Here is a 22,461-nt window from a genome sequence, read left to right on the forward strand (position 1 = left end):
GAACGGGGGACTGTCAGTTTGTGTGCTTATTCTGGGGTATGTGCTATCCCGTCGGCATGGGGGGGGGGGGTTGAAACAGCTGCTCCTCGGTTACCAACATAAAAATAAGAAATATTCCTAACAAGATGTTGTTTGAGTCCTATTTTCTGTGAGTGACATTCCCTGGTGAAAACAACCGTTTTAGCAGACTAGTTTTGACAGTTTGTTTCCGGAGGGTCTCCTCTCTTTCAGGTCTCTTTTCACATTCAGAGAGCTCTACCACACCATTAAAACAAAACTCCTACAGATCTAGGGCAGCAATGAAAAGGAATACCAAAAAAAGATTTTACTAAAGTTTTCACAAATACCTGAAACTGTCAGAAACTTAAAACAAAAAATCATCTTCATAAAAACATAAAAGCAACAAAATAACCATCAAATTATTTGATCATCGCCCTCAGTGTCCTCGCTACTCGAGCACGGTCGTACCTCTTCCCCCATCTTCTTCAGCTTAGCCTGGTAGTATCTCTTTTTTAGCCTGTAGGCTTTCTCTTTCTGCCTCACCGCCTTCCTCTTGTCTTCTAAAACCTTCTGTTCCATCTGTAGGACTCTCATCCTCTGCTCATGTTCCAACTCCGACAGTTCCAGCATGCGTGGCACGTACCGTGGGTCATCAGACCCCCGCCCTGCTGCCAGAGAAGTGAGGGGTTGCGGGGCGGCCCGGGGGACGTAGGGCAGGTCAAAGTTCACGGGGCAAGAGGTGAACAGGCTGGAGGATGAGGCAGATGGGATGGGCGGAGGGAGGAAGGACGGGGATGTCCCAGACCAGGAGGTTTCACTGTGGGTGAGAGTGGAGGCGTTGGGCTGGCTGGTGGAGAAGGGGATCCGGAGGGGTCCGTCACTTCCTGCTAGTGCCGTGAAGGAGGCGATGCCGATGCTCATGGCTACCTGGTCTTTACTCTCGCTCTCCTGGGGAAGACAGACTGGGTTAGATTTCAACTGCACTGTGTCCTCTTATACGAGAAGCTCTTTCAGTGGCTTTTGAACTGCATTGGCATGTTCATATGTAATGATCATCGTACACTAGAGGATTGTCTATGGAGATGTGCTCTAGCTGTGACACGTTACCTCATTGTGACTGTTATCAGCATCGTCCTGGTCACTCCCACTGGTCGCTGCAGTACACGTCACTAGGTCACAGAGGCAGACAGCGAGACAGAGATTGGAACCATCTCCCCGAGCACCGTATATACACGTGTGTGAGTAAATTGGTTGACAACACATCAGCCTATCATCTAAGGAATGCACGTTTGATAAATGCGTGAACTCAATATCGACGAGCTCATCTTAGCGGCAGCGGCAGCCCTGAGAGTAGTGTGGTATTACCTGCTGTGGGGGAGCCAGGCCTGAGGCCGGTGTAGCCCACTTCTCCGTCCATGTCGTCCTGGTTGGAGATGAGGTTGGGTACCATGGCCGTAATCTCCCGTTGAACCTCGGTCAGGGCCGTGACAGGCATGCCGGCGACCACCTGCTCCTGACGCCGATGCAGCGCCTGGCGGCTCTCCACCTTCAGCCTCTTCCACAGGGTCTTCATGGTGCCTACCGAGCTCGGTGGCCGGTCGGGGAAGGCAGCGTTGAAGGCTTCTACCACCTCGGCCCACACGGCGTTGCGGTGCACAGTAGTGTTGGTGTCCTTCCTGAAGTCCTGGACTGTGTGCACCACACCCTGGATCCTCTGCAGGAAGTAGAGCTTCTGCTGCATGGTGAAATTGGGCGTGCGGTACGACATGGTCGTTGGTCGCCAAGGCAACGGGGTGGAGGTGAGGGTTCTAGTCCTGCACGGGTTCGTGTGCGAGAGGGATTACGGGGCCGCAGTAGGCCAAATGGGGGCATTCTCTTCCAACCAACATACTGTATGAGGTTGATTTAGGTTTTAAGTCTTTGTGAGGTTGATCTTTCCATGAGCATCGAGTTGATTTTGAAACTAGGGTGTTTTCAGTGAGCGTTGGTTGTGAGGTTTAGTCCAACTTGATGTCCTGTCAGAGATCATGTGGAAGAACTGCTTGGTGCGTGCATTTACTTGGTGGGTGTGTCATTGTCATGAATGGTACTGTAATCCACAGTAGGGCATCATCTTTACTGGGATAACCAGCTGTTATGCAGTGTTTAGCTACAGAAAAACGTGGGTGTCCACTGTCAAGTCAAATTACACGATGAACCGTGCTTTATGGAGCTGTGGTCCACTCTGTGATGATTCTTAATCTCTGGGTCGGGGTAGAAGAAAACAAAAGAATGACATTCAGATTGATATGAACACTTTACAGCAAGGTTGAGATTTTTAAGAACACGTGCCATCATTCCCAAGGGATACCGAATGTTCATCCTCTCCTTTTAATAAAAGGGAATAATTCAGACCTGGGACATCAGGTGAGTGAAACTAACTACCAGGTAGTACGGAATTGAATAGCCTTTATAGCGAATGCCTTGCTTGCTACCTAGCAGGTTAGCAAGATGACAGTAATAATGCTAGCCAAGCTAATACACCTAAAATTCCCCATATACATGCGCTTATTTGGATGTACATTTTATTTGTAAATTAAAACAAATAAACATATGATTTGTTGTTATTACTCACATGCAACCAGACAGCCAATAAGAGCGGCGAATTATCGTGGACAAACACTTTGTTGTCCTGCCACCACCACCCCCTCATGTTTGGCGGCCGGATGCGAAATTTAAACAACAAACCTGCGTATTTTACGCAAATAGCACTTTCGACTCTTTTTTAACCAATGGCTGTCCGCTTTATTGCAAAGTGCGATGCATTATGTCAGTGTGGCCACGTTTGATTGGATGCGTGCGGAAAACGCATGGGAAGCTAGCTAGTTCTTCAGAGAGAAGAACAGAACAAATTCACGAAAGGACAATGAATACTTTTTTGTTGTTGTCAAGAAATGAAAATATTTTCCTGGCATCTAGATAGATATGTAAGTAACTACCCATGTTATTTCCAAGACAGTAGCCTAGACATGACTAGCTAATTACCCTAAGTCAAATATTGTTATAACTTGCTAACGTTAGCTAGCTAGCTAACTCCCTTTCATCTGCGTGACTACCTAAGTAGTTGGTTACCTAGTGTAATAAAAAGTTTTTAGCTTGTTTTCGGCTATGTTGTATTTCCTCCCCTGGTGTTGACAAGAAATCAGAGGTTATTGTAAGTTAGATAGCTATAAATTGTGAATATCGCTGTGCTGCACTGATTGGCAATGACAACCTCATTTTTTCGGGTTTTCATTCATAAGAGAAACATTGAAATAATAAGATAACGAATACCAACCAAAGCCCCAAATTATCAAGCGCACACACATAGCTAGCTGACAGGTTGACGTCATCTCACTATGCAAAATAATTTTTTGGGGGGAGGGATGAGAAGATTACTAGCTGAAGTTAATGTTTCTGTATGTGTGCCAGGTTATCGGGTGCTGTTGATGAGAGGCTTTCCGCAGGGAGTGTGTCAATGTCAGTGATGATGGCAATTGAGACGGCAGCCCTGGTAGTCCCTGTCACCGCTCTGGAGTTCCTAAGGGAGGAGTGCCTGCTGACAGGTAGGGGATCCCTGGCTAGTTACGTAGTTATAACTGATATGCCATGGCTCATACAGCGTCACAGTTTGGCTAATGGAAAGCGCCTGCGCCCATTTTTCAACTTTCAACTAACCTGTTATTGATGATACTTTCTTTATTCTTGATTTGGAAGGAAAGTACATCTTATATCAAGTGATTTTGATTGTGGAAATCTGTTCCAAAGTATTTCCACACATATTAAAGAGATTTATCTGATCATATACATATGTAAGCAAGGTTTGAAATGATTAGGTTTTAGTCAAATATTATATCTGTTTGGGATTCTTGTGGTCAATTTGCAGTGTACAAATTATTTGTAATTATGTTTCGGCACCCTGACCATGCCCTCAAGAAATATAGGCTTGTGGCCGAATGTAGTTGATGATCTCTGCTTTATGCTAGCTACTTATCAATGTCTTTCTCCGAGCTGGAACAGCTAGCAAAGGTCGAACTAGCCCGTGATGTATTAGCCAATCCCGGGCTAGACAATACAAGACTGTCCTTACTGCCTTGTCAAAGCTGCAAGGCATATTCACAGTAATGTTCAACCTCTCCTTGTCCCAGTCTGTAATCCCAAAATGTTTTAAGATGACCACCATCATTCCTGTCCCCAAGAACTGAGGCTTCATGCCACAATGACTACCGCCCCGTAGCACTCGCATCTGTAATCATGAAGTGCTTTGAGAGGCTGGTTATGGCACACATTAACTCCAACATCCCAGACACTCTAGACCCACTCCAATGTCTATACCATAGATGAGACTATCTCAATTGCTCTCCACAGTGCCTTCATCCACCTAGATAAGAGGAATACCTATGTGAGAATGCTGTTCATTGACTACAGCTCAGCATTCAACACCCTTTGTCCCCTCCAAGCCTGTCACCAAGTTTAGGACTCTGGGTCTGAACACCTCCCTCTGCAACTGGATCCTGGAATTCCTGATGGGCCGACCCCAGGTGGTGAGGATAGGCAACTTCACCTCCGCCACGCTGACCCTCCACACAGGGGCCACACAGGGGTGTGTGCTTAGTCCCCTCCTGTACTCCCTGTTCACCCACAACTGTATGGCCACACACTTCTCCAACACCATCACCATGTTTAGTGAAAACGGTAAGCCTGATCACAGTCGATGATGAGTCAGCCTACAGGGATGAGGTCAGTGACCTGGCAGTGTGGTGCCAGAGCAACAACCTTTCCCTCAACGTCATTAAGACCAAGGAGCTGATCGTGGACTACAGGAAACAGGAAAGATGGGGGGGGGGGGGGTTGAGCATGCCCCCATTCACAATGATGGGGCTGCAGTGGAGCAGGTCGAGAGCTTCAAGTCTCTCGTTGTCAAAATCACTAAAGACTTAAAATGGTCCAAACACACGCACACAGTCGTGAAGATGCTCAGGAGGTTGTTAGAATGGCGCCGGAGAAGAAGGGAGAAGCTTTTTGTTAGTTTATTTGCGTTGTTTGTAACTTTTTTAAACTTACCGTCTCTTAGGACCGAAAATAACCTCTGGACATCAGGACTGCGATTAATCACCACGGACTGGCAGAATCCTTTTTTCCTGTAACGAGCCTGATGAGCCCAACGCGAACGATATACTGCTTTCTCTGGAACAGGCCAAGATCCCAGTGATCTGGTCAGATGAAGCAGATGCTAAGCTACAGGACTGTTTTGCAAGCACAGACTGGAATATGTTCTGGGATTCCTCCGGTGGCGTTGAGGAGTACACCACATCAGTCATTGGCATCATCGATAAGTGCATCGATGACGGCGTCCCCACAGTGACCGTACGTACATACCCCAACCAGAAGCCATGGATTACAGGCAACATCCGGTCTCAGTTAAAGGCTAGAGCTACCACTTTCAAGGAGCGGGACTCTAACCCGGAAGCTTAAAAGAAATCCTGCTATGCTCTCCGACGAACCATCAAACAGGAAAAGCATCAATTCAGGACTAAGATTGAATTGTACTACACCGGCTCTGACGCTCGGCGGATGTGTCAGGGCTTGAAAACCATTACAGACTACAAAGGGAAGCACAGCCAGAGCTTCCCAGTGACATGAGCCTACCAGACGAGCTAAACTACTTCTATGCTCCCTTCGAGGCAAATAACACTGAAACATGCATGAGAGCACCAACTGTTCTGTAAGACTGTGTGATCACCCTCTCCGAAGCCGATGTGAGTAAGACCTTTAGACAGGTCAACATTCACATGGCCACAGGGCCAGACAGATTACCAGGACGTGTACTGCGAGCATGCGCTGACCAACTGGCAAGTGTCTTCACGGACATTTTCAACTTCTCCCTGTCCGAGTATGTAATAGCAACATGTTTTAAGCAGACCACCATAGTGCATGTGCACAAGAACACTAAGGTAACCTGCCTAAATGACTACCAACCCGTAGCACTCACGTCTTTAGCCATGATGTGCTTTGAAAGACTGATCATGGCTCACATCAACACCATGATCCCTGAAACCCTAGACCCACTCCAATTTGCATAAGGCCCCGACAGATCCACAGATGATGCAATCTCTATTGCACTCCACACTGCCCTTTCCCACCTGGACAAAAGGAACCTCACCTATGTGAGGAACCTCACCTACTCTCACCTATGTGAGAATGTTATTCATTGACTACAGCTCAGCGTTCAACACCATAGTGCCCTCAAAGCTCATCAATAATCTAAGGAGCCTGGGACTAAACACCTCCCTCTACAACTGGATTCTGGGCTTCCTGACGGCCGCCCCCAGGTGGTAAGGGTAGGTAACAACACATCCACCACGCTGATCCTCAACACGGGCCCCTCAGGGGTGCGTGCTCAGCCCCCTCCTGTACTCCCTGTTCACTCATGACTGCAAGACCAGGCACAACTCCAACACCATCATTAAGTTTGCCGATGACACAACAGCGGTAGGCCTGATCACCGACAACAACGAGACAGCCTATAGGGAGGAGGTCAGAGACCTGGCCGTGTGCTGCAAGGACAACAACCTCTCCCTCAACGTGATCAAAACAAAGGAGATGATTGTGGACTACAGGAAAAAGAGGATCGGAGCACACCCCCATTCTCATCGATGGGGATGCAGTGGAGCAGGTTGAGAGCTTCAAGTTCCTTGGTGTCCACATCACCGATAAAGAACATGGTCCAAGCACACCAAGACAGTGGTGAAGAGGGCACGACAAAACCTATTCCCCCTCAGGAGACTGAAAAGATTTGGTATGAGTCCTCAGATTCTGAAATGGTTCTACAGCTGCACCATTGAGAGCATCTTGACTGGCTACGTCATTTCCTGGCATAGCATTAGCACCGCCCTCGATTGCATGGTGCTACAGAGGTTGGTGTGGACAGCCCAGTACATCACTTGGACCGAGCTCCCTACCATCCAGGATATCTGTGTCAAGCGGTGTGGTAGAAATGCCCGGAAAATCATTATAGACTCCAACCACCCAAGCCATAGACTATTCTCTTTGCTTCTGCACGGCAAGCCATACCGGTGCATCAAGTCTGGCACCAACAGACTCTTGAACGGCTTCTATCCACAAGCAATAAAAATCTAACAAAAATAGCTACACAGACTATATGAGTTAAGCTTACATCTTTGTTGACCTTTTATTTATATTTTTGTACTGTCTATGCACACTCAGAGGGCCCTACACACACACTCACACACACACACACACACACTCCATCTGCTCAATCGCACATAATATGCACATACATTTATACTGACTCTACACACCCACACATCCACTCACATACAAGCTGCTGCTATTCTGTTTATCTTCTATCCTGTTGCCTAGTCCCCCCTTTATACATATCTACCTCCATCACTCCAGTATCCCTGCACATTGTAAATATGGTATTGAACTGACCCTGTATATAGTATGGTGTTGAACTGACCCTGTATATAGTATGGTATTGAACTGACCCGGTATATAGTATGGTATTGAACTGACCCTGTATATAGTATGGTATTGAACTGACCCTGTATATAGTATGGTATTGAACTGACCCTGTATATAGTATGGTATTGAACTGACCCTGTATATAGTATGGTATTGAACTGACCCTGTATATAGTATGGTATTGAACTGACCCTGTATATAGTATGGTATTGAACTGACCCTGTATATAGTATGGTATTGAACTGACCCGGTATATAGTATGGTATTGAACTGAACCCCTGTATATAGTATGGTATTGAACTGACCCTGTATATAGTATGGTATTGAACTGACCCTGTATATAGTATGGTATTGAACTGACCCTGTATATAGTATGGTATTGAACTGACCCGGTATATAGTATGGTATTGAACTGACCCTGTATATAGTATGGTATTGAACTGACCCTGTATATAGTATGGTATTGAACTGACCCTGTATATAGTATGGTATTGAACTGACCCTGTATATAGTATGGTATTGAACTGACCCTGTATATAGTATGGTATTGAACTGACCCTGTATATATAGTATGGTATTGAACTGACCCTGTATATAGTATGGTATTGAACTGACCCTGTATATAGTATGGTATTGAACTGACCCTGTATATAGTATGGTATTGACCCTGTATATAGTATGGTATTGAACTGACCCTGTATATAGTATGGTATTGAACTGACCCTGTATATAGTATGGTATTGAACTGACCCTGTATATGATGGTATTGAACTGACCTGTATATAGTATGGTATTGAACTGACCCTGTGTATGGTATTGAACTGACCCTGTATATAGTATGGTATTGAACTGACCCTGTATATAGTATGGTATTGAACTGACCCTGTATATAGGGTATTGAACTGACCCTGTATATAGTATGGTATTGAACTGACCCTGTATATAGCATGGTATTGAACTGACCCTGTATATAGCATGGTATTGAACTGACCCTGTATATAGTATGGTATTGAACTGACCCTGTATATAGCATGGTATTGAACTGACCCTGTATATAGTATGTTACTTACTTATTGTGTTCTTCATATTTCTTCTTATTTCTCATGTGTGTTTTCTCGTATTACATTGCTATTGATTATTTCATTGTTGGGTTTTGAGTTTGCAAGAAAGGTATTTCACTGTGCTAGTCATTGTGACAATAAAAACCCTTGCATGATCAATCTGATCTGGGCCATGTTCCAAATAATTATAAATTGTATCCTTCCTTTCTTCCTTTGTCCCTTCCTATGCGCTGTCATTAAGTGTGATTAGATATCTGACATGTGCATGCGTCCATACAGGTGAGGGTCCGATCCTGACAGTGTACCGCCTCCAATCTCAGTCCAAAGCCTCCACCTCACTGAGCGTGCTCCTCAACTACCGCATCCATGGGATTCGTCCCAAACCACAGACAGGAGACAGACGGACCAGTGACCCAGACGATGAGGTGGTAGTGTTTGGAGGGAAGGCTGTGCGCTTGCTGAGGCTGAGTGCTGGAGGGCAGAGGCTAGAGCCGCTGGGCCCCCTCATGGAGCTGCCCGACTGGGCCCTGGATGTCCGCTGGGTCTCTGGAGAGAAAGGTCCACTCCTCGGCGTGGCTCTGGCCCACAACGCTGCTCTGTTGCTGGATCCTGTTGAGGGCTGCGTCCTGGCCCTCTGCTCTTGCCAGGAGGGGTGTTTGCTGTACTCCGCCCTGCTCCTGGGTGGGAACTGGGAGGACTCTGTCCTGGTTGGGGGGACAGTGTTCAACCAGCTGGTGCTCTGGAGGCCAGGAGGGGCACAGCCGGGCGGGAAGGCCCCAGTAGAGAGGCGTCTGCCAGGTCACAGTGGCGTCATCTTTAGCCTCTGTTACCGCCGGGAGACTGGCTGGCTGGCCTCCGCCTCGGACGACCGCAGTGTGAGGGTCTGGGGGGTGGGGGACCTGTGGGGTGCTGGAGGGGGGTGTGGAGACCCCAGCCCGACGTGTCTGCGGGTGTTGTATGGACACCAAGCCAGGGTGTTTTCTGTCAAGCTGTCCCCTGGACGGGTGTACAGCGCTGGGGAAGACGGGGCCTGTCTGCTGTGGGACTGGGGAGGTGGGGGGAGGGTGGCTCGGACACTGAAAGGCCACCGGTCCGGGGGGGTGAGGGCGCTGGCAGTCAGTGAGGGAGGGGACGGGCAGGGCAGGTGGGTGGCCACTGGAGGGGCAGATGGAGGGATCCGCCTGTGGCGGGTGGGGGGGGAGGAGGAGAAGAGAAATGCCGAGGGAGGGCAGGGGGACACAGAGATCCTGGTGGACCTAGGCTTCCAGGGCCGAGGCGTCCCCAAGGTGGTGGGTGTGGTGGGGGATGGGCACTGGATCCAGGGCAGGGTGGTGGTGAACACAGACCATGGGGAGGTCTACCTCTATGAGGGGGGGCGGTGGGGTCTCCTATGGGAGGGGGGCCCTGAGTTCCAGTCCTACTGTGTGATGGAGGTGTTACAGGTGAGGGGTTGGGGGGCTGCTGCATCCAGGGAGGGGCTGTGTGCTTTAGGCAGCCTCAGTGGAGGGGTGCAGGTCTTCCCCCTGTCGCAGCCTGGCGCGGGGGTGTTGCTGAGGGCAGGGCCAGGGAAAGTTCACAGTGTGCTGTGGGTGAAGTGCCAGGCAGAGGGGCAGGGGGGAGGGGGTACCTGCTGGCATCCGGAGCAGAGGGCCTGGTCCATCGTTGGCAGGTGGAGGTAGAGATGAGAGACACTGGACTGGCTCTCAGGGTGGAACCACTCCGTCCTCTCCTTTTGCCTCCCTGTGCCAAACGCTGGCTCACTGCTGTAGTTTACCTCAACCGCCCACAGGGGGCACTGTGGGTATGTGGCGACAGGAGAGGATCACTGCTGCTGTTTGAAGAGATTGAACACCACCAAGAGAAGAAGAGGGGAGCTGGAGAAGAGCATGAGGATGAAGAGATGGGAAGAGAGGCACACAATGGGCTGGTTGAAATCCATGATGAAAAGGGGGACGTGGTAGTCGGAGAGGAGGATGAGGAGAGAGAGGCCAGCAGGGCAGGGCTGACCCTCCAGCCTGTGAGCTCTCTGTTCGGGATGCACGGAAAGCAGGGGGTGACGTGGGTGTCGGAGCACCGGGGGCTGCTGTACAGTGCGGGGAGAGATGGTTGTGTGAGAGTCCTCCGGGTTGGACCAGAGGGACTGGAGGTTTTGAGGGTCCAGCGGGCCTGCAGGGGGATGGAGTGGCTGGAGAGAGTTCTGCTTCTGGAACCCCAGGACTCTGAAGAGGAGCAGAGGGCCCAGGAACCAGAAGGAAGTGGGAAAGAGGCCCGCTTTGTGATCGTGGGCTTCCATTCGGTCCACTTTGTGGTGTGGGACCCCGTGAGGCAGGAGAAGCTGCTCTCAGTGCCCTGTGGAGGAGGCCATCGATCCTGGAGCTACTGCCCCCACCAGGACGGCCTCTCTATGGGCCAGGGGGCCCTAGTGTTCATCAAGCAGGGGGTGGTCCTGGCCTCTAAACCCTCTGGGGAAGCACCCAGCCGGGCAGGGAGCCTGGACCTGAGACAGGGGCTGCACGGCAGGGGAGTGGGCTGTGTGTGTCGCTTGGGGGTAGTGGGGGAGGCTGGAGAGGGCCACTGGGAGGTGCTGGTGACCGGAGGAGAGGACACTAGCTTGACCGTCCTGGCGGTCCGACCGCAGACGGGCGCAGTCAGAGTGCTGTCGGTCATCACCGACCACATCTCGAATGTTCGGACTCTGACAGCAGTCAAACGTTTGGATGGAAGGACTGACAGAGGGACAGATAAACAGACAGAGTCCCTCTCTGCCCTGCTGGTATCTGCAGGTGGACGGGCACAGATGCAGTGCTACCGGCTGCTGATTGGAGGAAATGGACAGTCAGGCTTGCCCTCCTGTCAGGTGATACAGGTGGCCAGCCACCGATTGGACGATCAGTGGGAGAGAATGCGGAACCGACACAAGACTGTGAAAATGGACGCAGAAACCAGGTGTTTGAACTTGTACTTTATATAAATGCTCGCTTTTCATTCAATTAAATCATACAAAGACATTCCCTTGCCTTCTACCAGAACACACCAACACACAGATCCTGTCTTGCAGTTGCCCATTCTCTCACAAGCACAATCTGCTGTTTTACTCTGCTGTTTGTGTTTTCAGGTACATGTCCATTGCCGTGGTGGATGATGGGACAGAGTCAGTCCTCCTGGCGTTGGCCTGCAGTGATGGAGCTGTGAGGTACACTATCATTATTCTACCAGTCAAATTCATGAGGTACACTGTCATTATTCTACCAGTCAAATTCATGAGGTACACTGCCATTATTCTACCAGTCAAATTCATGAGGTACACTATCATTATTCTACCAGACAAATTCATGAGGTACACTGCCATTATTCTACCAGTCAAATTCATGAGGTACACTATCATTATTCTACCAGTCAAATTCATGAGGTACACTGCCATTATTCTACCAGTCAAATTCATGAGGTACACTATCATTATTCTACCAGACAAATTCATGAGGTACACAAAAGATTAGGACCTAGTGTTTTTATTTGACCCCTTTCCTAAAGTATCTCTCTCTCTCTCTCTCTCTCTCTCTCTCTCTCTCTCTCTCTCTCTCCTCTCTCTCTCTCTCTCTCTCTCTCTCTCTCTCTCTCTCTCTCCTCTCTCTCTCTCTCTCTCTCTCTCTCTCTCTGTCCTCTCTCTCTCTGTCCTCTCTCTCTCTGTTCTCTCTCTCTCCTCTCTCTCTCTGTCCTCTCTCTCTCCTCTCCTCTCTCTCTCTCTCTCTGTCCTCTCTCTCTCTGTCCTCTCTCTCTCCCTCTGTCCTCTCTCTCTGTCCTCTCTCTCTCTCTCTGTCCTCTCTCTCTCTGTCCTCTCTCTCTGTCCTCTCTCTCTCTGTCCTCTCTCTCTGTCCTCTCTCTCTCTCTCTCTCCTCTCTCTCTCTGTCCTCTCTCTCTCTCTCTCTCTCTGTTCTCTCTCTCTCTCTCTCTCTGTTCTCTCTCTCTCTCTGTTCTCTCTCTCTCTCTCTCTCTCTCTCTGTTCTCTCTCTCTCTCTGTCCTCTCTCTCTCGGTCCTCTCTTTCTTTCTTTCTTGTTCCTCTCTCTCTCTCTCTTGCTCTCTCTCTCTCTCTTGCTGTTTCTCTCTCTTGCTCTCTCTCACTCTCTTGCTGTTTCTCTCTCTCTCTCTTTCTCTTTCTCTCTTGCTGTTTCTCTCTCTCACTCTTTCTTTCTCTCTCTCTCTCTCTCTTGCTCTCTCTCTTTCTCTCTCTTGCTCTCTCTCTTTCTCTCTCTCTTTCTCGGTCCTCTCTCTTTCTCTCTCTCTCTCTCTCTCTCTTGCACTCTCTTGCTCTCCCTCGCTCTCTTTCTCGGTCCTCTCTCTCTCTCTATCTTCTCTTTCTCTCTCTCTCTCTCTCTCTCTCTCTCTCTCTCTCTCTCTCTCTCTCTCTCTCTCGGTCCTCTCTCTTTCTTTCTCGTTCCTCTCTGTCTCTCTCTCTCTCTCTCTCGGTCCTCTCTCTTTCTTTCTCGTTCCTCTCTGTCTCTCTCTTTCTCTCTCTCTTGCTCTTTCTCTCTCTCTCGCTCTCTTGCTCTCTCTTGCTCTCTCTCTTTCTTTCTCGGTCCTCTCTGTCTCTCACTCACTCTCTTGCTCTTTCTCTCTCTCTTGCTCTTTCTCTCTTGCTCTTTCTCTCTCGCTCTCTCTTGCTCTCTCTCTTTCTCTCTCTTGCTCTCTCTCTCTCTCTCTCTTTCTTTCTCGTTCTTCTCTCTTTCTTTCTAGTTCCTCTGTCTGTCACTCTCTCTCTCTCTCTCTCTCTCTCTTGCTCTCTCTCTCTCTCTCTCTTCCTCTCTCAGGCTCTTCTCAGTCAGTGAGTTGAGGGGAAAGTTTGAGCTCCTGTGGGAGACCTTCCACCATGAGAGATGTGTACTCAGCATCGCCCCCTGCAGCCTGGAGGATGGCCACGGCAATCGGTGAGGCACTGGGGGGGCTGACGGCTCCATGACAGGTTGCAAAGGCAATGCAACACAAGATGCTATTCATGTTCTGAATAACCCACATTTTCCCTCATCGTCATTTTGACCTCCTCATAATAACATCAGCCGAACGTTCTCTCACCTCTCTGTCTCCCTCAGACGTGTGTTCCTCTTCAGCGCAGCCACAGATGGAAGGATAGCAGTGTGGGATATGAGCACCGTAGCCAACTCAGACAAGCCCCCTACTGCGGCCCTAGCCCCAACCAGCCCCTGTCTAACAGTCCCCGCCCACCAGAGTGGAGTCAACACCCTGGCCGTATGGGAGGAGGGCCTTGGGGTGGGACATACAGACGGAGCCCGGATAACATTGGCCAGCGGAGGAGATGACGGACAGCTGTCAGTAGCACTCATCAGGGTGCAGTACCAGGGGGAGGCGGTAGGGGGCAGGAGAGTGTGTCTACAGCTCCAGTCTCAGTGGTCAGTGGCGTTAGCCCACGCTGCCCCTCTTACCGCCCTGAGGATGCTGAGCCCAGGCCTGTTAGTGTCCACATCCCCTGACCAGAGGGTGTGTCTGTGGAGGCTGGCCACTACCGGACTCAGCCAACAGGGAGCGCTCGTGTCCCATGTGGCAGACGCAGCAGGGCTGGAGGTTTGGATTGAGGCTGGGGTTGGGTCTGTGTCTGGATGTGGGGACAGGGGCTGGGTGGTTGTCTGTGGACAGGGGTTACAGCTGCTGAAGGTGACCGACATGGAGGATGGAGGGAACAGGGAGGACAAACCTGGGAGAAGGAGCTGTGTGGGAGGGAGGGAGGAGTGTGTGAAAGTGTCTTTACACCAGCGTTGTCTGGGTGACAAGACAACATGACCTGTTGTGAAGTGGACCCGTGAACAAGATTAGTTTATTTGAATATCTGAAATGGTTCACGGTCTAAATGAACCAAAGAACCCAAACGCCTTCATTTCATAATGTACATTTGAATTTTGAAATAAACTTAATTTAAATCAAGATATTTTTCTCAAATGATTTATAGATGTATGGCTGCTTGTGGTGTACTGCTTCTGCTGGTGTGGCAGTCAGGGCTAAGGAAGTGGGAGTAATCAACTGACGTGTGTGTGTGTGGGGGGGGGGGGTAGTAATGTACTCCACCTCTGTAATGTGAAATGGAGGTCTGGATGGGGGTCAGTACACAGGTTTAGGTGGGGCAGGACTGCAGTAGATGAACATGAATATTTTATTCACGTCTCCGATTGCCTTTCATCCAGCATCCGTCAGTGTGCCAACTTCACTGATGAGAATCAGAGAGAGAGAGAGAAGTACTATTTGAAGAGCTAGATGGAGCAGGGAGGTGATGCCTTCTGACCGATGACGTAGACAAACCAATGTATATGGGAATTACTCTGCAAAATAGCTGGATTGGAGTTGTTTCAGAAAAGACCTGTAATTCAACTGTAGTATGCTGAAATCACCCGGAGAAAGATCAATGTGAAGCGTGAGAGAGGACTCGTGGAAGGGATCTATTGATGCGTGGGAGGGATCTATTGATGCGTGGGAGGGATCTATTGATGCGTGGGAGGGATCTATTGATGCGTGGGAGGGAGTCGGTGCTAAAGGGTGAAGTAACTTCGCTGTGAGCTCAGTTGAACGGAAGGCGTTGTCTGCCGAAAGATTAAAGACGAGAAAGGAAGAGTTTGTGTGTGTGTGTGTAGCGGTGTGAGGGATGCCTCGGCATAGCCGGGCCCGTGACAACGGGGCTGAGCTGAGCCAGCAAACACCCCGAGGGAGGAGAAAAAAAACCCAAGTTGAGGAGCCTTCCACACTCACCAGAGAGGTACAGTACTACAAACTGGTGACACTGTTGACCAAGTTGCTGTGTATTTATCATGGAGATAAACTGATCTCTCTGCTCTGTCATCACAGGCCACAGGATCTATGATGCCACAGGATCGGTTGCCTATGATTGGCTCCTCTGGGAGTAAGCCAGCAGGTGCAGTGAACTAACTATAATTTCTATTTAGGCCTTTTCCCAATTAGATTGGCTCAACTTCTGCGTCCTCTCTGGCCTCCTTTTTGAAAAATGTCAAAGGTAATCGAGGAGAGGAAAAGTGGACATGCGCTCGTATGAAATTAGACTCCTCAGGCAAATGGCGTTTACAGGGTGGAATCCCAAAAGAATTGTATAAAGTGACAAAAACACATTTTACTAGTTGTGCAAGACATTTTATAGATAAAGGGACAAGTAGCATACATACAGTTTTTATGTCTGCAGGCTTTTCTCCTCCGAGAATACAACAGCTGATTCTGAAGGCGTGTGGCAGATATTCAAAACTCCTCTGTGAAGTAATCCGGTAGGATGGACTTGTGTCTCCTCGCCTTAAGGAGGCTATCGAAGAGGGGAGGACCATCTTCCCTTTGCCTACTAACGAATTGACACACTCCTCGACCACTTCGGGGTTTCGGGGTCACGGAGGAGACCCCCAAGGGAGCGTCTTCAAATAGATAACAAGAACAAGAAAACGCCCCCTGTGTTGCTATTTTGACTTCCAATCCAGTATCTATTTGAAGACGCTCCTTAGGAGCAGCATGCAGTGAACAGACATACTGCCTGTCCAATAAAGAAAAGTGCTGGCATGTAATATGGACACTGCAACATCAGTGTTAACATTATCAGTCCGTGTCAATGCTAACTGGTCTAAGAGACCTGCTCCTGTCTCCTCTCCTGTCTCCTCTCCTGTCTCCTCTCCTGTCTCCACTTCTCTCTCCACTCCGCTCCTCTTCTGTTGGCTCTCAAGTGTTTGTTTTCCTCTGACTTTGTCCTCTGTCAACACACAGACACTTGATCATATCAACCGAGAGACACAGGGCAAGAAGAGCGGGCAAGAACTAGAGCAAGGAAATCCACATGAAAAATGATTCCCTTTGTACGCTGAGTGCACAAAACATTAGGAACATCTTCCTAATTTTATTTTTTATTTCACCTTTATTTAACCAGGTAGGCAAGTTGAGAACAGGTTCTCATTTACAATTGCGACCTGGCCAAGATAAAGCAAAGCAGTTCGACACATACAATGACACAGAGTTACACATGGAGTAAAACAAACATACAGTCAATAATACAGTATAAACAAGTCTACAGTGCCTTGCGAAAGTATTCGGCCCCCTTGAACTTTGCGACCTTTTGCCACATTTCAGGCTTCAAACATAAAGATATAAAACTGTATTTTTTTGTGAAGAATCAACAACAAGTGGGACACAATCATGAAGTGGAACGACATTTATTGGATATTTCAAACTTTTTTAACAAATCAAAAACTGAAAAATTGGGCGTGCAAAATTATTCAGCCCCCTTAAGTTAATACTTTGTAGCGCCACCTTTTGCTGCGATTACAGCTGTAAGTTACTTGGGGTATGTCTCTATCAGTTTTGCACATCGAGAGATGGGAAAAAATTTCAATTCCTCCTTGCAAAACAGCTCGAGCTCAGTGAGGTTGGATGGAGAGCATTTGTGAACAGCAGTTTTCAGTTCTTTCCACAGATTCTCGATTGGATTCAGGTCTGGACTTTGACTTTGCCATTCTAACACCTGGATATGTTTATTTTTGAACCATTCCATTGTAGATTTTGCTTTATGTTTTGGATCATTGTCTTGTTGGAAGACAAATCTCCGTCCCAGTCTCAGGTCTTTTGCAGACTCCATCAGGTTTTCTTCCAGAATGGTCCTGTATTTGGCTCCATCCATCTTCCCATCAATTTTAACCATCTTCCCTGTCCCTGCTGAAGAAAAGCAGGCCCAAACCATGATGCTGCCACCACCATGTTTGACAGTGGGGATGGTGTGTTCAGGGTGATGAGCTGTGTTGCTTTTACGCCAAACATAACGTTTTGCATTGTTGCCAAAAAGTTCAATTTTGGTTTCATCTGACCAGAGCACCTTCTTCCACATGTTTGGTGTGTCTCCCAGGTGGCTTGTGGCAAACTTTAAACAACACTTTTTATGGATATCTTTAAGAAATGGCTTTCTTCTTGCCACTCTTCCATAAAGGCCAGATTTGTGCAATATACGACTGATTGTTGTCCTATGGACAGAGTCTCCCACCTCAGCTGTAGATCTATGCAGTTCATCCAGAGTAATCATGGGCTTCTTGGCTGCATCTCTGATCAGTCTTCTCCTTGTATGAGCTGAAAGTTTAGAGGGACGGCCAGGTCTTGGTAGATTTGCAGTGGTCTGATACTCCTTCCATTTCAATATTATCGCTTGCACAGTGCTCCTTGGGATGTTTAAAGCTTGGGAAATCTTTTTGTATCCAAATCCGTCTTTAAACTTCTTCCCAACAGTATCTCGGACCTGCCTGGTGCGTTCCTTGTTCTTCATGATGCTCTCTGCGCTTTTAACGGACCTCTGAGACTATCACAGTGCAGATGCATTTATACGGAGACTTGATTACACACAGGTGGATTGTATTTATCATCATTAGTCATTTAGGTCAACATTGGATCATTCAGAGATCCTCACTGAACTTCTGGAGAGAGTTTGCTGCACTGAAAGTAAAGGGGCTGAATAATTTTGCACGCCCAATTTTTCAGTTTTTGATTTGTTAAAAAGTTTGAAATATCCAATAAATGTCGTTCCACTTCATGATTGTGTCCCACTTGTTGTTGATTCTTCACAAAAAAACACAGTTTTATATCTTTATGTTTGAAGCCTGAAATGTGGCAAAAGGTCGCAAAGTTCAAGGGGGCCGAATACTTTCGCAAGGCACTGTATATACACGATGTGAGCAAATGAGGTGAGATAAGGGAGGTAAAGGCAAAAAAAGGCCATGGTGGCAAAGTAAATACAATATAGCAAGTAAAACACTGGAATGGTAGATTTGCATTGGAAGAATGTGCAAAGTAGAAATAAAAATAGGGTGCAAAGGAGCAAAATAAATAAATAAATTAAATACAGTAGGGAAAGAGGTAGTTGTTTGGGCTAAAATATAGGTGGGCTATGTACAGGTGCAGTAATCTGTGAGCTGCTTTGACAGTTGGTGCTTAAAGCTAGTGAGGGAGATAAGTGTTTCCAGTTTCAGTGCTTTTTGTAGTTCATTCCAGTCATTGGCAGCAGAGAACTGGAAGGAGAGGCGGCCAAAGAAAGAATTGGTTTTGGAGATGACCAGAGAGATATACCTGCTGGAGCGTGTGCTACAGGTGTGAGATGCTATGGTGACCAGCGAGCTGAGATAAGGGGGGACTTTACCTAGCAGGGTCTTGTAGATGACATGGAGCCAGTGGGTTTGGCGACGAGAACAAAGAGAGTGTACAGGTCGCAATGGTGGGTAGTATATGGGGCTTTGTTGACAAAACGGATTGCACTGTGATAGACTGCATCCAGTTTGTTGAGTAGGGTATTGGAGGCTATTTTGTCAATGACATCGCCAAAGTCGAGGATTGGTAGGATGGTCAGTTTTACAAGGGTATGTTTGGCAGCATGAGTGAAGGATGCTTTGTTGCGAAATAGGAAGCCAATTCTAGATTTAACTTTGGATTGGAGATATTTGATATGGGTCTGGAAGGAGAGTTTACTGTCTAACCAGATACCTAAGTATTTGTAGTTGTCCACTTATTCTAAATCAGAGCCGTCCAGAGTAGTGATGTTGGCCAGGCGGGCAGGTGCGGGTAGCGATCGGTTGAAGAGCATGCATTTAGTTTTACTTGTATTTAAGAGCAATTGGAGGCCACGGAAGGAGACTTGTATGGCATTGAAGCTTGCCTGGAGGGTTGTTAACACAGTGTCCAAAGAAGGGCCAGAAGTATACAGAATGGTGTCGTCTGCGTAGAGGTGGATCAGAGACTCACCAGCAGCAAGAGCGACCTCACTGATGTATACAGAGAAGAGAGTCGGTCCAAGAATTGAACCCTGTGGCACCCCCATAGAGACTGCCAGAGGTCCGGACAGCAGACCCTCCGATTTGACACACTGAACTCTATCAGAGAAGTAGTTGGTGAACCAGGCGAGGCAATCATTTGAGAAACCAAGGCTGTCGAGTCTGCCGATGAGGATGTGGTGATTGACAGAGTCGAAAGCCTTGGCCAGATCAATGAAAACGGCTGCACAGTAATGTTTCTTATCGATGGCGGTTAAGATATCGTTTAGGACCTTGAGCATGGCTGAGGTGCACCCATGACCAGCTCTGAAACCAGATTGCACAGCAGAGAAGGTATGGTGAGATTCGAAATGGTCGGTAATCTGTTTGTTGACTTGGCTTTCGAAGACCTTAGAAAGGCATGGTAGGATAGATATAGGTCTATAGCAGTTTGGGTCAAGAGTGTCCCCCCCTTTGAAGAGGGGGATGACCGCAGCTGCTTTCCAATCTTTGGGATCTCAGACGACACGAAAGAGAGGTTGAACAGGCTAGTATAAAGGCTAATACTGAGTGGCACCCTCTTTTGCCCTCAGAACAGCCTCAATTTATCAGGGGCATGGACTCTACAACGTGTTGAAAGTGTTTCACATGGATGCTGGCCCATGTTGGCTCCAATCCTTCCCACAGTTATGTCAAGTTGGCCAGATGGGAAACTGTTGAGCGTGACAAACCCAGCAGCTTTGCAGTTCTTGACACAAACCGGTGCGCCTGGCACCTAATACCATACGCCATTCAAAGACACTTAAATCTTTTGTCTTGCCCATTCACCCTCTGAATGGCACACACACACAATCCATGTCTCAATTGTCTCGAGGCTTAAAAATCCTTCTTTAACCTGTCTCCCATCCTCTTCATTTACATTAATAAAAGTGGATTGAACAAGTGACATAAATAAGGGATCATTTCACTCGGTCAGCCTATGTCATGAAAAAAGCAGGTGTTCCTAATGTTTTGTACAGTCAGTGTGTCGCCTATACTTGATTTAGTAAAACACTTTCATACACTTGAATACTTTGCTGGCACATTTACATACAATTCTAAAACTGTTTACTATACAAATTCAAAGACAACATCGCCCTATGTCAACTGTATATCAGTGAGAAACGAAGGTACTTCAAAGCTGAAATCCATGAAGGGGGAAACAGCGCCACTGTTTGTTGTTAGCTTGAAAACAGTCTGTTTGACCATTTACTGCCTTGTCTGTTCAACATGGAAGTATCTCCCCTCCTCCACAGCCAAGCCGACTATGACAACCCACCAGCGCCCCTCTCAGGCCGCACGGAGGAAGCGCACCCAGACGGGCCAGACCTCCGCCAACCTTCCCCCGGACAGCATGACCCCGTGGGGCGGACTGTCCCTATCCGAATCCTCCTTCACCAGCATCCCTCCACCCCCGCCCGCCCCTGTCCCCACACCCCTGCCCCCCCAACTCCCCCGCCACCTGTCGGGGGGTGTCGGTGTCCGGAGCCCTGCCCCCTCGCCCCCAGTCACAGCTCCCACGGAGGGGAGCAGGGCCGTGAGGGTGAGGCGCAGGGTGCCCCCCCAGCACAGGCTCCCCCGTGCCCCCCGCTTGCCCCCACTCAGACCCGTCACCAACCTCAGCTTCTCTCGCAGCTTCACCTTCTCCTTCTTTGAGCTGCCGCTGCACCAGTCCCCCCACAGCCGCGCTGAACGCGTCCGAGACCTCATGCTGCTGCTGAGACAGATCCAGTACTGACCGACCGCACTACACCGTGACGCAGAGCAGCGACTCAGTACTGACCACAGCATGGCTATTAACTAGGACAATACTTGACCACTCACCAGGACAATGGTCCAGCTCTGGTTGCATCACAATTACATCAAGTCCAAGCACTTGCACCGGTGGTCAGGCACGGCCCTTCTGAAAATGTGGGACTACTGTCCAGTACTGACCGACTTGATGGCACACCAAGGACCACAACTGGACCATGGTTATGTGCAGATATTCTGAACCCTTTCTGATTAACTCAGTCCAGGGATACTGCTTTTAAAGCACATTTATTCTCAGCGTTTGTATGTTAGTGTGCCCAATGATTGGAGTACTAAACATTTGTATGTGTGTGTGACGTGTTAAGAATTTGTTTGTTCTTATTGGCTGTCTGGATCTGGGGGTGGGGCTTTGAGACAGTGTAGCACGGGTGTAGCACGGGTTAAATGAGGTAATTTATCAGATTTAAAAACGTATCAACAAAAAAATAACAGATTAAAAAAAAAAAACATACCGAGTTAAAACTCCGAATAATTGGATGCTAGAGTTTCATGTAGTCTGATATGCTAATCAAAGTCTGTCTAAGTTCATGTTTCTTGCAGTAGTTATAATGTGGCAAATGGTCCCATTGTCGGTTGGTAATCATTCTCTCCCAAGACATGGTAATTTAAACATCTGTATTTCTCTCTCAAAATCATAGGATTATAGCATTTCATTTAGTCGTCTTTACACTTTATATGATATAAAGAAAGTTCATGTTTGATCTAATGTGTCAATGTTTATAATGTAAGGCTGACAAGAATTCTCTCCTGAGACTTTTGGTTAAAGCATTTTTCAACGTCTCCATTTGTGTCAGAATTATTTGGGTGCATTTATTTCTAGTCATTATGTCACTTCATATTCTACAATGTGATGTGGCAAATGGCTATAATGCACGGCTCGTTTGAGAGCCTAAGATGCTTTATCCCACGACCTTTATACATATCAATACAGCAGAAGAATCAACCCACACCTACAACATCATCAAAGTGGTGCACACTCATACTCACACACCTCTAAGCTACTCCACAGACACCCCCCCCCCCCCCCCCCGTGCTGACTGACGTGGTGTCACGTGTGGGTATCTGATGTCAGTGGACTTTGAGACGGGTGGGCCGAGGCGATGATGCTCATTTGGACCTTTTCATCAGGATGACAATCTGTGATAACCCTGTCGTCTCTGTGAGACCACGGGCAGGCACAACGGGCAGGCACAACGGGCAGGCACAACGGGCAGGCACAACGGGCAGGCACAACGGGCAGGCACAACGGGCAGGCACATCGGGCAGGCACATC

The 22,461-nt window shown here is 48.2% G+C and overlaps 3 protein-coding genes across 4 annotated transcripts; 2 read left to right on the forward strand and 1 right to left on the reverse strand.

Moving 5' to 3' along the window:
- Positions 1-70: 70 nt before the first annotated feature.
- LOC135504577 (uncharacterized) lies at positions 71-2,705 on the reverse strand. 2 transcript variants are annotated; one of them, XM_064923286.1, is made up of 4 exons: positions 2,615-2,705; positions 1,366-2,243; positions 1,108-1,169; positions 71-948 (listed from the first exon to the last, which is right to left on the reverse strand). In XM_064923286.1, exons 2-4 carry the CDS (start codon positions 1,766-1,768, stop codon positions 415-417), a joined length of 999 nt encoding a protein of 332 aa, XP_064779358.1. In that variant the 5' UTR covers positions 1,769-2,243; positions 2,615-2,705; the 3' UTR covers positions 71-414. The 2 variants fall into 2 exon arrangements, with proteins under 2 accessions (XP_064779358.1, XP_064779357.1); XM_064923285.1 differs by having other exon boundaries at positions 1,108-1,211.
- A 131-nt stretch (positions 2,706-2,836) lies between these two features.
- LOC135504579 (tRNA (34-2'-O)-methyltransferase regulator WDR6-like) lies at positions 2,837-14,501 on the forward strand. The gene is given in 7 exon segments (XM_064923289.1): positions 2,837-2,966; positions 3,451-3,584; positions 8,847-10,186; positions 10,189-11,513; positions 11,683-11,760; positions 13,374-13,490; positions 13,653-14,501. Coding segments are annotated over 7 exon segments (3,702 nt in total). The 5' UTR covers positions 2,837-2,964; the 3' UTR covers positions 14,359-14,501.
- A 685-nt stretch (positions 14,502-15,186) lies between these two features.
- On the forward strand, positions 15,187-21,828 carry LOC135503692 (WAS/WASL-interacting protein family member 3). Its single transcript, XM_064921840.1, has 3 exons — positions 15,187-15,322; positions 15,412-15,478; positions 20,633-21,828. The coding sequence occupies exons 1-3, from the start codon at positions 15,212-15,214 to the stop codon at positions 21,112-21,114; spliced, it is 660 nt and encodes a 219-aa protein (XP_064777912.1). The 5' UTR covers positions 15,187-15,211; the 3' UTR covers positions 21,115-21,828.
- Positions 21,829-22,461: the final 633 nt, after the last annotated feature.

This window comes from Oncorhynchus masou, chromosome 18, assembly GCF_036934945.1.
Source record: "Oncorhynchus masou masou isolate Uvic2021 chromosome 18, UVic_Omas_1.1, whole genome shotgun sequence".
In the NCBI taxonomy this organism is placed as follows: Eukaryota; Metazoa; Chordata; class Actinopteri; order Salmoniformes; family Salmonidae; genus Oncorhynchus; species Oncorhynchus masou.